The sequence below is a fragment of the Sorghum bicolor genome, chromosome 6 (assembly GCF_000003195.3).
Source record: "Sorghum bicolor cultivar BTx623 chromosome 6, Sorghum_bicolor_NCBIv3, whole genome shotgun sequence".
In the NCBI taxonomy this organism is placed as follows: domain Eukaryota; kingdom Viridiplantae; phylum Streptophyta; class Magnoliopsida; order Poales; family Poaceae; genus Sorghum; species Sorghum bicolor.
The window spans coordinates 48,552,695-48,567,914 of NC_012875.2; the positions used below are offsets into that span (position 1 = coordinate 48,552,695).

General features: G+C 47.8%; 2 protein-coding genes across 2 annotated transcripts; both read right to left on the reverse strand.

Moving 5' to 3' along the window:
• On the reverse strand, positions 8,105–10,108 carry LOC8073575 (pentatricopeptide repeat-containing protein At1g62350). The gene is made up of 2 exons (XM_021462347.1): positions 9,472–10,108; positions 8,105–8,824 (listed from the first exon to the last, which is right to left on the reverse strand). The coding sequence occupies exons 1-2, from the start codon at positions 9,790–9,792 to the stop codon at positions 8,420–8,422; spliced, it is 726 nt and encodes a 241-aa protein (XP_021318022.1). The 5' UTR covers positions 9,793–10,108; the 3' UTR covers positions 8,105–8,419.
• On the reverse strand, positions 11,242–12,958 carry LOC8058709 (2-oxoglutarate-dependent dioxygenase DAO). The gene is made up of 3 exons (XM_002447990.2): positions 12,302–12,958; positions 11,853–12,171; positions 11,242–11,757 (listed from the first exon to the last, which is right to left on the reverse strand). The coding sequence occupies exons 1-3, from the start codon at positions 12,634–12,636 to the stop codon at positions 11,515–11,517; spliced, it is 897 nt and encodes a 298-aa protein (XP_002448035.1). The 5' UTR covers positions 12,637–12,958; the 3' UTR covers positions 11,242–11,514.

The following is a 15,220-nucleotide window of genomic DNA, read 5'->3' on the forward strand; positions in this document are numbered from 1 at the left end:
TCTCTCCCATCAGCAAGATACAAAGACAAACGCAAGAGGAAAGTAGATCGTGCCATACACTGGCAAGCTTAGGCTGTGTTTGTTTGGTCAACTGTACGTTCACGCACTAACACAGGGAGACCATTTATCTCTTTTTCTCGTCAATCCGGTTGAGGATGCTTTGGAGCACACTTTGTTTAAAGTTAAACAAGAGGGTATTCTAAAGGGGGTTGTGCCACATCTGATCTAGGGAGGCATCACCTATATGCAATATGCCGATGATACTATTTTTCTAATGAAAGCAGCATAAGATCAATAAATACTAATTATCAAATTTTCGCCATGATATTTCTAATAAAAGGTAGGTTTAAAAATGAATTATCATAGCAACAAGCATAAGAGAATGATGTGTACTATCACAAATTTAGACGAACCATAATCCTTTTGAGGTTTTGTATAAAGTTTGAAGCAGTTTTTCATTCTTTATGGAAATCATAATCATTATGTCCTAGAGTGTTTGATCATTGAGAAACAATTTCATCTTAAGAGGAATGCAATCGACTACACACCCTAATGCAAAAGATATTTTCAAATACACTTTTGCAATTGTTATCCATTTTCCATTGTGGCTTACCTTCCTCTCATAGAAACATGGTTACAGAATTTTGTGTATTTTTTCTCTTTGTTTCTTGATCTATTGCACTAAGGCTTTGCCTTCTTTTCTCTAATATGTATATCAATTAGTAGGTGAACCCTCTTGTTGCCTATAAAAAAAATTTGCCTGAGCCAATCCTTGTCCTCATGATTTATTATCTGGGCTTGGGACATTGATATTGCTTGCTGTTCTCTAGATACAGGTACAAATTGTTTTCACAAACAACTATATAAGTTGCTACATACAGCATGCAAGTCTCTTTATTATCTGATGAATTAAAAAAAAAGTATTCTGACTCTTCTGAATACTCAAAAGATTTGGGTGCCTTCTATTCCTGTTCTGTAGCCTCTGCGTTGAGGTCAATGTTCCACAGCCTTCGCCCACCTCTGTCGTCTGCTTGAGTCGGAGTCGGTGCCGGCGCCGGCGCTGCCAGTGTCAGGCCACCGCTCCTCCTTCCTGAGTGCTGCCGCCGCATCTCTATCATCTGTCCTCCCCACGCCTGCCCAGACTGCCGCGGCACGTTCGATGCCATGGAGAGCTGCTCGGAGAGCAGGCCCCTTTGCAGAGACAGACCACTGTCACCCCAACCGTCGTCATCGTCACCGCCGCCTTTAACTTGCAGCTTCCAATCCTGGCTCTGGCCAGCCATGCCCTGGTGTGCCCTGGACGAGGAGGCATCGTTCAGTGTCTGGACCTTCTTGTCCCTGTGATGGCCGGCCATGTGCCCACCCAGGGCCTGGTGCGTGGAGAACTCTGCGTAGCAATGCTTGCAGATGTACGGACCCTTCTCCTTCGGAGGTGGCGGTGGCACAAGCTTCGTCTGCTTCGCCTTCTTCCTGTGTGCCTCCCTGATTTCTTTGAGCATATTACGCCTCTTCTTGGGGATTTTCACAATGGAGCCACCGTATTGATCAGCGTGCGCTTCAGCAGCTGCCATATCGCTGGTGCCTACACCTTGTTCGACGACACCGACGTTTGTTTCGCTCTGACAAAAAGAAGGCGGCTGCACCGGCGGCGGCGGCGGCACCTGTTGGGTTGGCTGACTGTTCTCTGGGTATGGCAGGGTGAGCAATGCGTAGGTACATACTAGCTCGAACGGGGTTAGCGGACGATCGCGTCGGGCGCATGGTTGATGGGTACCTCCAGACGGCGATGGGGAAGAAGGCGATGCGGCGGCCGTCTCCGGCTCCGGCGACAGCTTCAGCTTGTTCACGGGCGGAGTAGCACCTTTGTACCCTCTGTTCGGGTGACTCCGGAGGTGGCCGAACATAGATTTATCGTTCTTGAAGAACTTCCCGCACTCGGGACATTCGACATCACCGCCGCCGCCGCCGCCGCTACCGGAGCTGCTGCCCTTGGCTCCACCGCCGCCGTCATCGTCAGGCAGCCACCCCTCTTCCTCCTCCACAACAGGCACGCCTCCACCGTCGCTCGTATACCCTTCGTCAGCGAGCTCCTCGTCGAAGATCCAATCAGAGCTGTGGCCGTGGAGCTCCTCGCGGCCATGCTTTGACATCAACCGCGGCGGCCTCCCGATCGGATCTTGGCGGCACAAAAACTCGCCCCCAGCAGCCTGGCCTGCGGTCAGCTGCCAGCTCGAGATCACGCACAGCTGGACGATGCAGACTTGCACCTGCACCAGCGACCACAGCAGCAAGCTGCCCTTACTCATCGGCAGGGGCAGCAGAGCAGCCAGGCAGGGGAGTGCGACGCCGGCCGGAGAGCGGTGGATCTCACGCGGGAGCACCAGAGGGCAGAGCTGAGCGGGGGGCGGTCTGGTTTCCAAGGCTGGCGGCTCGGAGCACTAATAGACTTCTTTACCTGCGGGCTGCGTGCGGCTGCTGCTATGGAAAGCCCAGAACAGGTATCCTGCAGGCATAGGAACACGTTTGTCAGTTTTGATCTGATTCGATCGGTTTCCTGCGCTGCTCGGGGCGAAGCGTCGAAGCAGCGTTGGAAGCTCAAGGGGCGTGGGGAGTCCGTGATCTTGGTGGGGGATTAAAATCTATCTGGCGGCGACTCCTCCAGAAGCTTCCATGGTCCGCACGTTTCAGATTCGCGGTGCACCGCGGCCCAGTGAGCGTGAGCGATCCATCCAGCATCCATGGCGCGGACACCGGAAGGCGAAGGCGCCAGCGCCACCGCGCCCGTCCAGACGGAGCGGTCGCTGCCGGAGCTGCCGTTCGGCTGCGTCTTCCATCCCGACGGGCCCTGCCTCTCCTGATGAAGCGCTACCTCCTCCCCCATGGCGCTCGGCCGCGTCCCCGACGAGGCTAATTGTTACCAGGGCTTCGTCGCCGACGGCGTCGACGTGTGTACGCCGCGCGGCCGGAGGCGCTCCCGTTTCCCGCGTTGCAACAGGGGCCTGCACGACAAGGTCTGGGACTACTACTTCACCACCACGCGGCCGGAGGCGGCGGGAGCCGGGAGGAGGATCCGGCGTGGCGGGCGGCAGCGAGGACGACGTCCGGGACGTGGCAGCTGGTGGGTGCTGGAGGCGGTACGGCGCCGACAAGGAGTACGTCGGCGACGACGGGGAGGTCTACGGGTTCCGCCGCAGGTTCGCGTTCCACGAGGCCGGGGACCCCGGCAAGAAGACGGTGTGGAGGATGAAGGAGTTCCGCCTCAACGAGGCTGCGCCCGCCTTGCGCGGCCGCGGCCGCGGCGTCGTGTTCCAGTTCCACCCCAGCGCCAAGGGCCTGGTGATACACTGATATGGAAGGTCTACAACGAGGTGATCCCAGAGGAGGAGCCGGCGGTGGACTACTACAACATCGACGACGGCGATGGCGAGGAGGAGGAGATCGGAGCGGTTGTGATCACGGTGGGAGATGCGCCGGCCGCCGCCCACACGCCGTGATGGTGTGCATCACGCCGTAGCGACGGGCCACGGGGAGCAGTTGCATGCGGTTCAGAATTTCGGAATTGAAGCAGATGGATAGCACAGCAGGCAGTTCTGGTTTTGTATTGCAGGTTTTTTCGTGTTATCAAATTTTGTTATTCAGGACGGCTACCCAAAAAAAAAAAGAGTTGTCTTGTTTCCAGACAGCAAATTTCAAGCTAGTCAAGGAAGCCATGCAACTCTCTTCTCAAATTTCAGGTTACCATATTCTCCTGCATCCTTCATGTTGAATCCAAATGGCCCTTTCGTTGTGTTAGTCATCTGAACAATTTTATTATCTTTAAGATTAAGAGTGTAACTAGAGTGGAAACAGATGCTAAACGTTAAGAGGAATAAGCACCCCAGAATGAAAGCGGAGTCTGCTGCACGCCATTTTTTTTTTTTTTTTTGCAGCGAATCACCCAAATGCCAAATCTCTATTGCCTGAGCAACAATACCATCGCAAGGCCATATCTTTTCTTTTTCTATATATATAGGCCAAAGGACTACTAGGCTATATATCTATCATCATGTTTGAAAGATTGCAGGTATATGGACAATGTGGTAAATGTTACCATAGATTTGCGAAGTTCAGTAGATTACAGGTAATATGGACAATAACGTGACTTTGTGCAACTAGATGCCGAGACCTGAGAGCCCAACGCAAGGCCGTGGTAGAGGAAGGACAACGAATGAGCTGGACTTGTGTTTGGTTGGTAGGACGATTAGGAACGGGACAGGTCGATCCTGAATTTAGAGCTGTTTGATTCTTCTTAAGGTAATTGAGGATGGGATCGTCCGCTAGATGCGGGTCAGGATGCATAGAGCGGCTTCGTGCCTACATCGCTATTCCCTCTCGCACACGCTGCCCGAAGCCAGGCTAGCTAGAAATGGAAGAATTTGTTTCACACAAACTAGGCTACAAGGTGTTAGCTAGACGCGCCAGGTCAGGTGTAGGATGTAATAGCTTACCTGCATCCCAAGAGTCAAGCCAACTAAAACATGCCCCTAATAATGAGCGAGCATTCGTGATGGCATCAACGGAGGCTGGAGATAGTTGTCTCATTATTTGACCACCACTACTCCCTAGTCTTTACGGGTACCCATCACTTTCCCTCAGTGCCTGCCTAGTGACAAAAAAGGCAAATAGGGCACAAAGATCGTGGCCAGTGAGGAAGAGTCGTGACTGGAAAGATGGGTTGTGGATGACATTTAGGGCCTCTTTGATGGGGCTTGTAGAAGCTTCGACTTCTGCATTGTAGCGCTACTATATTAGAATCTAGTGAAGTCTTTTTAAGTTGGCTTCACCAACTTCTCCTTTTTGCTAGTTTATTTTAGCCTAAAGAGAAAAAAGGAGCTTCTGCTATAGTGATCGATAAATAGTGTTGCTATAGCACACATGGCAGGAGAAGCTAAATCTTCTTGAGTTATTGCCAAGTAGAGCCTTAACTACTCCATCATTCTTAAAAAATATAATTCTAGAATTAGACTTGAAAAGGACCAGACAAGCCTAGACGGGGATAAATATGCTTGTTTAAAACTTTAGCTTAAAGCAACGGTTAGTAACAAGTGATTCTGAATACAACTATGGTATTGCCATATATCAGAGCACATCGAGAACACAACTAAAAAACTACTAGATGAAAAAGTAGATTGAGTAAATTACTAATGTTGCTAAGGTAGTAAAGAGCCTATTTAACCACTTCTCCATGATATGAAGCTCAAGCACAAGTAGATCAAGAGTAAACCCTAGAATGAGAAGTAACACATAGTAGATTACAAAACAAATAACAAGAACAGGAAGACAAAAAAATTTATCCTGTGGTTCATATCGCCACCAAGGCTTTGCCTACTCCACGTTGTTGAGGAAGCCAACAAGACTTGGTTTCACCGAACCGTATCCTCTTCTCAAGTTAAGAGAACAAGTCTCTTAACTGAGAGTTCTTACTAGATGATGGGGAAGTTACAAACTTCCTGGAGCACCCACAAGTGCTTGTAGTGCTTCGACAAATGATGCCTAGCCAACTAGGAACTCTCTCTCTCTCTCTCCAAGACGATGCAACACACTAGCTTAAATGTGAACTAAGTCGTTCGCAAAAAAAATGTGAACTAAGTGCTTTAGGAGTTGGAGCTCAGTTTGTGAAGCTCTCTTGTGAATTTTGTAGGCCAAACTCACAAGGAATCACTAGGGATTGAGTGGGAGATGAGCTTAGGGGCCTTCAATGGCTTCAGAAGAGCTTGTCTAAAGTTAGATAGGCAGTGAATGCGCTAGCTAGCCGTTGAGAGGTAGAAGAGAGGGTATAAGTACCCCTACCTCCCATCTAGCCGTTAAGTCACAACATTGCCCCTGTGCGGCCATGCTACATAATTATGCAGCACTCCCACGCTGCCTAGCAACAAAAGATACGAGTTAAGCTTTGGCTGGCTTTTGCTATGGGTGAGAATTTGTGTATGGTGGATTAGAGTTGAGTACTTGATTACACATTAAAGCTTGTGTATTACATCCCCTTGATAGTTTGTCGGTTCCTATACTTAATTTTAAAATATAAAAAAAATTTAAGGCTCCAATGAGTCCACCATCATAACCTTTTCTAGTGTCCTCGTTGTTTTCTCATATGCTTGTCAATTCGATAAATTTTAGTGGTCCTCTTAATTATGTAGTCGTTATCTCACATAGGGCTTGATTGCACTTATAAAACCAAGTTGAATTTTCTTAAATTTGAGAATATTTATACCTCAAAGTATTATAAAATTTTATGTTATTATTTATCTAATGATATTTCTTATGTACTTATAACATTAATGTTTTTATATAAATGATCAAAGTTGAATAGGTTAACTCCTAATAAAATACAATATATCTAACGGTACTAGTGAGCGTCGTAAATCTTCTCACTCTTTTCTATAAATTTGATCAAACTAACAAAACTGACTTCAACAACTCTAGAAATCTCTCTCTCCATCCTAAATTATAAGACGTTTGACTTTTTACACCTCAAATTTGACCACTCATCTTATTAAAAAAATATAAAAATATAATTAAATTTAAGTTATTTTTTAAAAACTTTTATTAATAAACCAAACACAACAAAAAAAAATAATATTTTGCACCAACGTGCGAGTGGGAGTGGGAGCATGAGACGCGAGCCGAGGTTTGGGTACGGGCTTTGGGCTCCGCCACGGATGCAGGCAGCCTGGCAGGGGAGGGGACGGAGGTGGGACCGTGGGAGGTGATGGCGGAGGCCCGGGCCCAGGAGACGAGGCCGCCAGGCGAGCACGGGAGAGAACGGTGACAGGATAAAGTCTGAAGGAGACAGGGGAGTTCATCATCTGATTGCTTCATTCAGATTCTCAGCCCAACTGAAACCGAGGGACGAGTCCTGCGTGTGCGCGATCCATCCATGGCGCAGACGCCGGAAGGCACCACCACTGCTCCCGTCCAGGCTCCGGACAGGGTGCCGCGGCCCATGTTGAAGCTGCCCGCCGGCTTCGTCTTCCAACCCAAGGCCCGCAGCCTCCTCGAGGACCACCTCATCGCCAGGGCGCGCGACGGCGCCATCAAGGACCCTTACGAGGACACGATCGCCGACGGCGTCGACGTCTACGCCGTGCGGCCGGAGGCGCTCCCGTTCCCGCGCCGCAACAGGGGCCTGCACGGCCATGTCTGGGCCTACTTCTTCGCCACGCAGCCCGCGGGCGCGGAGGGCAGCGGCGCCGAGGACGACGACGACGTCCGGGAAGTGGCGGCGGGCGGGTGCTGGCGCCAGTACGGCGGCGACAAGGAGTACCGCGGCCGTGACGGGGAGGTCTACGCGTTCCGCCGCAGGTTCGCGTTCCACCAGGCCGGGCCCCGCCGCAAGAAGACGGTGTGGAGGATGAAGGAGTTCCGCCTCAAGGAGACCGCGCCCCGCTTCCGCGGTGTCGTGTTCCACCCCGACGCCAAGGGCCTGGTGATCTGGAAGGTCTCGAACCAGGTGATCCCAGAGGAGGAGCCGGCGGTGGACTACTACGGCAACGGCGGCATGAACGACGACGAGGAGGAGGAGGACGAGGACGAGGAGATTGGACCCGTCGCGATCACGGTGGGAGATGCGGCCGCCGCCGCCCCCGATGCATTAGCATGACATGATGTTGGTGTGCATCACGCCGTAGCGACAAGCCCTGGGGAGAAGTTGCATGCGGTTCAGATTGCTGAAATGGATGATGCAGATAGATACTAGCAGACTCTGTTTTTGTAGATTCTTCGTGTTTCGTAGATGGGTTGGCTTTTTCAGGATGTGGATGGCTACCAAGAAAAAGTTGAGTAATCCTTTGTCTTGCCACCATCCTTCATGTTGCATCCAAATGGCTCTTTTGTTCTGTTACTAGTCATATGAACATTACCCGACAGAAATGGGAATCTGAAAACACTACAAATGAATAGTACTCCAGGAAATATCACATAGCTTGTGCTTTTACAAATACGCTATCAAGTTAAATCTGAGTCATCAGTACAGTTTTTTCTCATGTTCTGAATCTGCCATCCGGGTACAACTTTGTGGTCTACTCTCTGGAGATATGTAAACATTTACACATAAAAATGAATACAGTTTTGCGAAGAGAAAACAGTAATATCACTATATTTCAGGGAATAACAGTATGATTAGACAGCCACACAGGTGACTTCTCGAACAAAAATCAAGCTAAGTATGTACAATCAAAACTGCAGGTAGCCCTTCAAGATTTTTGGATACATAACTAACAGCTAGACATTAGTAGTCTGCAACAAGTTCTGCTTTTCTAATTTCTAAAATTGCGTATATCTAGGAATGAATGATTTACCAAGATTCTGTATAGTCTCATTCTAAACTTCAGAAAGAGATACTCCTGCTGGTTGGATCAAAGAGCAAGACTGAAGCATCCTGTTAAGAACTACTTCTGCAAGCCTCATCGATCTCCACTTCATCGAGGAAGTCCAAGGAACCGTAATCATTTTCTGCCTCCAACCGAATACCAGCAGATAGCTCCATCTTTCCTAGGGATTCAAGACCTTTGATCAATGTTGTATATGTTATCCTGTCAGGATCACTGTCCCACAATTTCATTAGACGGAAACAGTCCATTGTTAATTGTGTGAACCCAGCATCTAGGAGTTCCTTCAGAAGCAGATTGAAACCTTCTGTATCAGGTTCTAACTGTTCCTTCTTCAGATATGAACAGGCTCTGTCGACCTCAATCCGCAAACCTTTGCTTGCAAGCACTGTAACAAGATCTACATACCAAAGCAACCTAGGTTTGTACCAATGCTCCTTCCGAATTTCCTCAAAGACCTATCAGAATTAACAATTCCTTAATCCCTTTTACCTTTTATGTATCATGGATCATCTCATTTTGTTGGCCTAAACAACAATAAATAGATGGCAAAATCTACCAGGAATATGTATCCAATAATCCCCCAAAAAGGCCATTTATAGACGCTAACATTAAAAAGGTATAACTATAAGAAATTAGAAGTTTATAAACCGATGGTAAATTGGTGACAAACTAGAAATACAGCGGATCCATTATATAACAGAAATGAGGTTTATAAACAACTATATTGGATACACATCTGTTAGGGGTAGTTTATAAAGGCTGATAGGTTTTAGCTAAACCATTTTTCTCAAATTTCTTATCTGCTTAAGCATCATTGAGAATTAAGGCATGCTTTAGTTTTAAAAATTTCGGCAGTGGGCACAACTTAAGCATGGCATAACCCCATGAGAGGAATTAGGTTACCCCAGGATAACTATTTTACATATTATTTGCTAATTTGTGTATTCACAGGTAATTGATCAATAGAATATGATGAAGAATTTGCCTTACAACGCCCAAATACCCACAAAAGTCATTTGCAATAGCAGCTTCATGTGCCATTTGCAATAGCAGCTTCATGTGGACTGTCGGTGAAGAAGCAAATACATATAACACCACATACCTGGAAGGCCAAGAGCGCCTCACCCTGCGCGGCAAGCTCGCGGAAGACAGCGACCATGTCTGTCTTGAGGAGGCGTCGCAGCTTGGGCTCCACCGTGGCAGCAGTGGATGCAGAGGGGGCACTGCGCCGTGCGGCGCGCTTGAGGGACTGGACGGCCTGGATGGCCTCTGTGCTGAGGTACCGCCCACGCTGTGTGGGCTTCCGGTTCTTGCCACGGTCCCGCATCGTGATGGTCATGGCAGCCGCAATCCTCCGGTGAGCGCCATAACGGATTTGGTGTAGGCGTAATGATGAACAGGCGGGTGAGAGGAGTATCGACATACGGATCTGCCTCTACTCACCGGCGGAGCCAAGGCCCGGCCACCCTGGGCAGCTGGCCGGGCTCCCACGGTACAGCAGAGGCGGGAGGGGAGAGGGAGGTGCGTACGCAGGGTCGCCGGCCGGTGCGCGGAGGACGAAGGCGAGGGCGTGAGGCGACTGGCGAGAGGCAGGAGGGGGAGCCGCTGACGCCGCCGCCGAGCCTGGGACTGCCCCTCCGTCGCTGAGGGCCCGAGCCTGAGCGCCGCTGAGCGAGTGAGCGTCGGCGCTGGAGGAAGGGGAAAAGACTACGCGGCGGTGCGTGGATTGCCCTGATCGAATGGACCTGTAGATAGGCCAATAAATAAAAGCCCATATTTTTTCTCTTTTCTTTTCAATTTTTAAGCAACTTTCATTTCTTTTTTCTTTCTAACATATTTTGATAAATTAGTACCCGAAAAAGTCTATATAACCCCCTTAACTATAGGGTAGGCTACTTTACTTTCCAAACTATAAAACCGAGTTTTCTATCACTTGAACTTTCTAAAACTAAAGTGGTCAAATAACTCTCTCAAGCGGTTTTGTACGATGATTTTAATACAGTGATGATAATGGTTTTGGTTTTTTAAATTTATTTTTTCCAAATCTTTGAAAATCGTAATAAACTATAAAACAATCCTAAAATTAAAAAAAAAATCTAATTTTATTAGATTCTAAGTGAGTAGATCTACACAGTGAACATATAACGTGATATGCTTTAAAAGTTCCTATAAGGGTACCAGCATATATTTAACCATCATTTTATCAGAATCATTAACAATGCTTAGAATCAGCTACACAGTACTCTCTCCGTATCGGATTTACAAGTCGTTTAGTACAGCAACATGGTCGCCAAAACGCAATTTTAACTTCTTATTTTTATAAAATTTTTAGAAAAAATGATATAGGTATATATCTATGAAAAAAATTTTCAACACAAATCTACTCATATAATTTTTACATTTACAAACTTAACAATTTAAAAATTATTAATGATTTATATTCTCGATGTTTAACCTAAATATTATCTAAAACGACTTCTAAATCCGATAAAAAGGTGTACATTTACCACTGGCACTCGGCCTAATCAGCATCAGGCCTACCTTTAGGTGGCGAAGTTTACATGTGAGTCGACTACGAATACTCGATTACAAAGGATCTCATTTCATGGCTATAGCCTTGTTTAGTTGGCAAAAATTTTTGTTTTTGGCTACTGTAGCATTTCGTTTTTATTTGACAAACATTATCCAATCACGGAGTAACTAGGCTCAAAAGATTCATCTCACAAATTACAGGTAAACTGTGCAGTTAGTTTTTATTTTTGTTTATATTTAATGCTCCATGCATGCGACTAAAAATTCGATGTGACGGAAAATCTTGAAAATTTTTACGAACTAAACAAGGCCATATGTGTATCCCTGGCTGCACGTGTGCTAGACTCGCAAGTGTTACAGGATTTTATTGATCAGAGTCATAGCAATTCACATGGCACCACGGTAGTTTTTTTTAGATCGTGCTGGGCATGTCTTTCATTAAGCAGTAGAGCAAATTAGGTACATATAATCCTTCTCCCCACACGATTAATACAACGGATCAACGAGAAAACCGATATGGAATACTCTGCTCGTGTAGGCGTATGGCGGTCCCACGGTAAGCCTATAATTAACGGCTTGTCGCTGCCGGCTTCCAATTTGCAGCTGCACCACGTCACGCCGCCATCCGCGCGAGCGCCTCGCCTGCGCGCTCGCCGGTGGACAGCCGGAGCCTGCGGTAGTCGTCGTAGTTGAACGCCTTGTACCGGCGCGGGTGGTCCTCGTCGACGAACGCCTCCGGCGCGCTCACGCCGTCGTCCTTGGGCGCGAGCAGGAACATGGCGACGGAGATGCGGGGCACGGGCGCGACGCACCGCACCCGGTGCTTCACGTTGTGCAGCCTCCCGTTGCTCCACGCCTGGAAACGCACGAGAGACGCTCGCTCGATCAGCGTCAGAAACCACCACGACGACGCGCCGCGGATTCAGAGACGTGTGGTGTGGGGTACCGTACCGTGCCGACGTCGCCGATGTTGACGACGAAGGAGCCCGCGACGGGGTCCACGGGCACGAACTCGCCGGTGGCGGGGTCCAGCACCTCGAGGCCGCCCACGCACTCGTCCTCCTGGAGCACGGTGAGGAAGCCCGAGTCCGTGTGGGTCTGCACGCCGGAGGAGCCCACCGTCTCCTGCGTGTAGTTGTACCGGTTGATGCGGAACTGGCACGGCCAGTCCTGGAACGAGTGCTTCTCCAGCCCCAGGCTGGAGGCCAGCTCGCCGGCGACGCCAACGATCACGTCGTGCATCTTCTCCGCGTAGGCCTTGACGGTCTCCCTGCGCACCGGATTGCGTTTTACCTTACCCGTGACCAAATTAGGGGCGGGCGGAGCGGAGGAAAGGGGACCAAGAAAAGGCGCGAATTTTTTTTTCCTTCTTCTGTGCGGCAGGTGTACTGCCAACCAACCTGACGTGGGGCGGCGCGTCGAGGCGCGCGCAGAAGGCGTCGACGTCGGCGGGCGCGGCGGCGTCGAGGAGCCCGAAGGCCTCGTAGAGCGGGTTGGCGGCGCTGGGCGGCACGTAGCCGCTGCCGGGGATGACGTCGGCGTTGCGGCGCTTGGCGTCGTCGGGGAGGTCGAAGAGCGCGCGCACGGCGGCCTTCATCTCGGCCAGCAGCCCCGCGGGCACGCCGTGGCCGGTCACCCGGAAGCAGCCCAGGCGCTCGCACGCGGCACGCAGCCGCGCGGACTCCTCGCGCGACGAGCCGGCGAGGCGCAGGTCGATCACCGGGATCTCCGCCATCGCCGCTGCGGCTCCCGCTAGCTGTAGCTGTGATGTCCCGGACTGCGTCGCCGGCGGCCGGGTTCGCTTTGCGTGGATGAGTGGGTGGGTGGGGCGGCGGCGGGATTGGCGGCCTCGCTCGGGGCTGTGTATTTAGAGGCGTGCACGCGCAGCGCGTGCGGGCGCCGCTTGTCGGGCGGACGGCACCGAGACAAGCGACGAGCTGGCTTCCATGTCGCCGGTTTGGTGAGACAAGCGACCGACACACCACGCGCTTAGCAGCTGTCTTGTGTTCCCACCCAAATTTTTTTCGTCCATCCCATGGACACATGTATGGAACATTAAATATACATAAAAAATAAACTAATTACATAGTTTGATTGAAAAATATGAGACAAATCTTTTAAAACTAGTTACTCTATGATTAGCCTTAAGTGCTACAGTAACTCACATGTACTAATGATAGATTAATTATGCTTAATAGATTTGTCTTGTAGTTTGCTGATGAGCTATGTAATTTGTTTTTTTATTAGTTTCTAAAAACTCCTTCTGATATCTTTCCGACACATCTGATGTGACATTCAAAAAATTTTCATCTCCAATCTAAACAGGGTCTAATACGCTCCGAGGAAAAAAAAATAAAATCTGATCGTATAGCGAAATTTTTGCCAACTAAACAAGGCCGAACGTCGCAATTTGGCAAGCGAACCGTTTTGCCTGCGCACTTGCAACACCGGGGAAGGCACGCTCCAATCGCACACGTTTTGGCCGATTCTGGCGGCTTCTTGTTTTGTCTCTTTAGAGGACACGAGCAAGACAGCCATGTCTGATGGGTCGCGCGACTTCGAGACATCAAGATCGGAAATAGATTTACTTCAAAATTTTTTACAAAATATAAATAGTAACACTTTCGTTTGTATTTGATAAATATTGTTCAATTATATAGACTAACTAGGTTTAAAATATTCATCTCGTCAATTCCGACCAAACTGTACAATTAGTTTTTATATTCATCTATATTTAATACTTCATACACACGTCTAAAGATTTGATGTGATGAAAAATCTAAAAAATTTTGCAAAATTTTTGGGAACTAAACAAGGCCATGGTATGGAGAGCAGACAAGTGAGCAAGGCCAGTTCCAAAAACTTTTATAAACATCGTAGCATTTTTCTTTATGTTTAATAAATATCGTCTAATTATAAACTAACTAGACTTAAAGAATTTGTCTAGCAAATTATAAACAATTTATATAATTAATTATTATTTTATCTATATTTAATGTTTTATAATTTTTTTTAGAAACTAAACAAGATCCAAAGGGTCGACGTCGCCATGGATGGCTGAGACGTTGTAGAATACTCCTACTCACACGCCTGCTCATCTGCTAGAATCTATCAGTTTAATAGTGTTTCTCTCTTATAGTAAATCAACTAAATAATAATTTCGGTCATAATTCTTTTTGACAAACGAACAAGCTCTATAAGACCCAAGACAAACAAAACGCTTAAGGGGTGTTTGGTTGGAGGTGTTAAAGTTTAATAAGTATTGTAGCTTTTTCGTTTTATTTGGTAATTAGTATCTAATTATAGACTAATTAGACTCAAAAGATTCGTCTCGTAGATTACTCTCTAATTATGTTTTTAGTTTCATAAATAGTCTATATTTAATATTCTATGCATATGTCTAAACATTCTATTTGATGAGAGTTAAAGTTTACCGATGTAAACCAAATAGGGCCTAAATCCTTTTCATTAAGGCCCTATTTAATTCTAAGAAAATTCAAAAAATTTCAAGATTCTTCGTCGCATCGAATCTTTAGACGCATGCATGAAGCATTAAATATAGATAAAAAATAATTAATTATATCATTTATCTGTAATTTATGAGACAAATCCGTTCTAAGTATCGTTTATATTTCTAAGTAGGATTAGTATATGATATGATTAATATAATAATATTTATTATGTATTATAAATGTCAATATATTTTATATATACTTAGTCTAATGCGGGTATAAACCCCTATACCCATACGGCTAGACTTGGGCCAGGAGGCTTGGCCCATTACGAGACAAGTCTCAGGCTTGATCCAACTGTTTGGAGTTTCGCGCAAGGAAACAAGACGTGGAGATCAAGCAGGATTCTAGTCGGTTAGAATAGGAATTGATATCGAACTATCTGTGGCAATTGTAACCGACCAGGATTAGTTTCCAGATCTGTAACCCTGCCCTTCAGACTATATAAGGAGGGGCAAGGGACCCCCCTAGACATGATTATTCTCTCAATCCAATACAATCAGGCGCAGGACGTAGGTATTACGCCCACACGGCGGCCGAACCTGGATAAAAACCTTGTCTGTGTCTTGCATCACCATCGAGTTCGTAGCTTGCGCACCGTCTACCGATAAACTACTACCGTGGGTATACCCCAAGGTAGACTGCCGACCAGCTTTCGTCGACAGTGGCGCGCCAGGTAGGGGGTGTGCGTACAGCTCTCCCGACGAACCAGATGGTCATCGTTCCAGCTTCCGCGGCCGTGCCCGAAGGCCTCACGTTCACCGTCGGCCAGATCACGTGGACGACTCGTGGCGGCGGCCTCACGAC

Bases quoted from the DNA above. Each gene is read 5' to 3' on its own strand.
- LOC8073575 (XM_021462347.1), bottom strand. From the start codon at position 9,792: ATGTCGATACTCCTCTCACCCGCCTGTTCATCATTACGCCTACACCAA. The intron at 8,825-9,471 runs GTATGTGGTGTT...TAATTCTGATAG, and splicing joins AGGCGCTCTTGGCCTTCCAG to GTCTTTGAGGAAATTCGGAA.
- LOC8058709 (XM_002447990.2), bottom strand. From the start codon at position 12,636: ATGGCGGAGATCCCGGTGATCGACCTGCGCCTCGCCGGCTCGTCGCGC. The intron at 12,172-12,301 runs GTTGGTTGGCAG...TCCGGTGCGCAG, and splicing joins GACGCGCCGCCCCACGTCAG to GGAGACCGTCAAGGCCTACG. The intron at 11,758-11,852 runs GTACGGTACCCC...GTGCGTTTCCAG, and splicing joins ACATCGGCGACGTCGGCACG to GCGTGGAGCAACGGGAGGCT.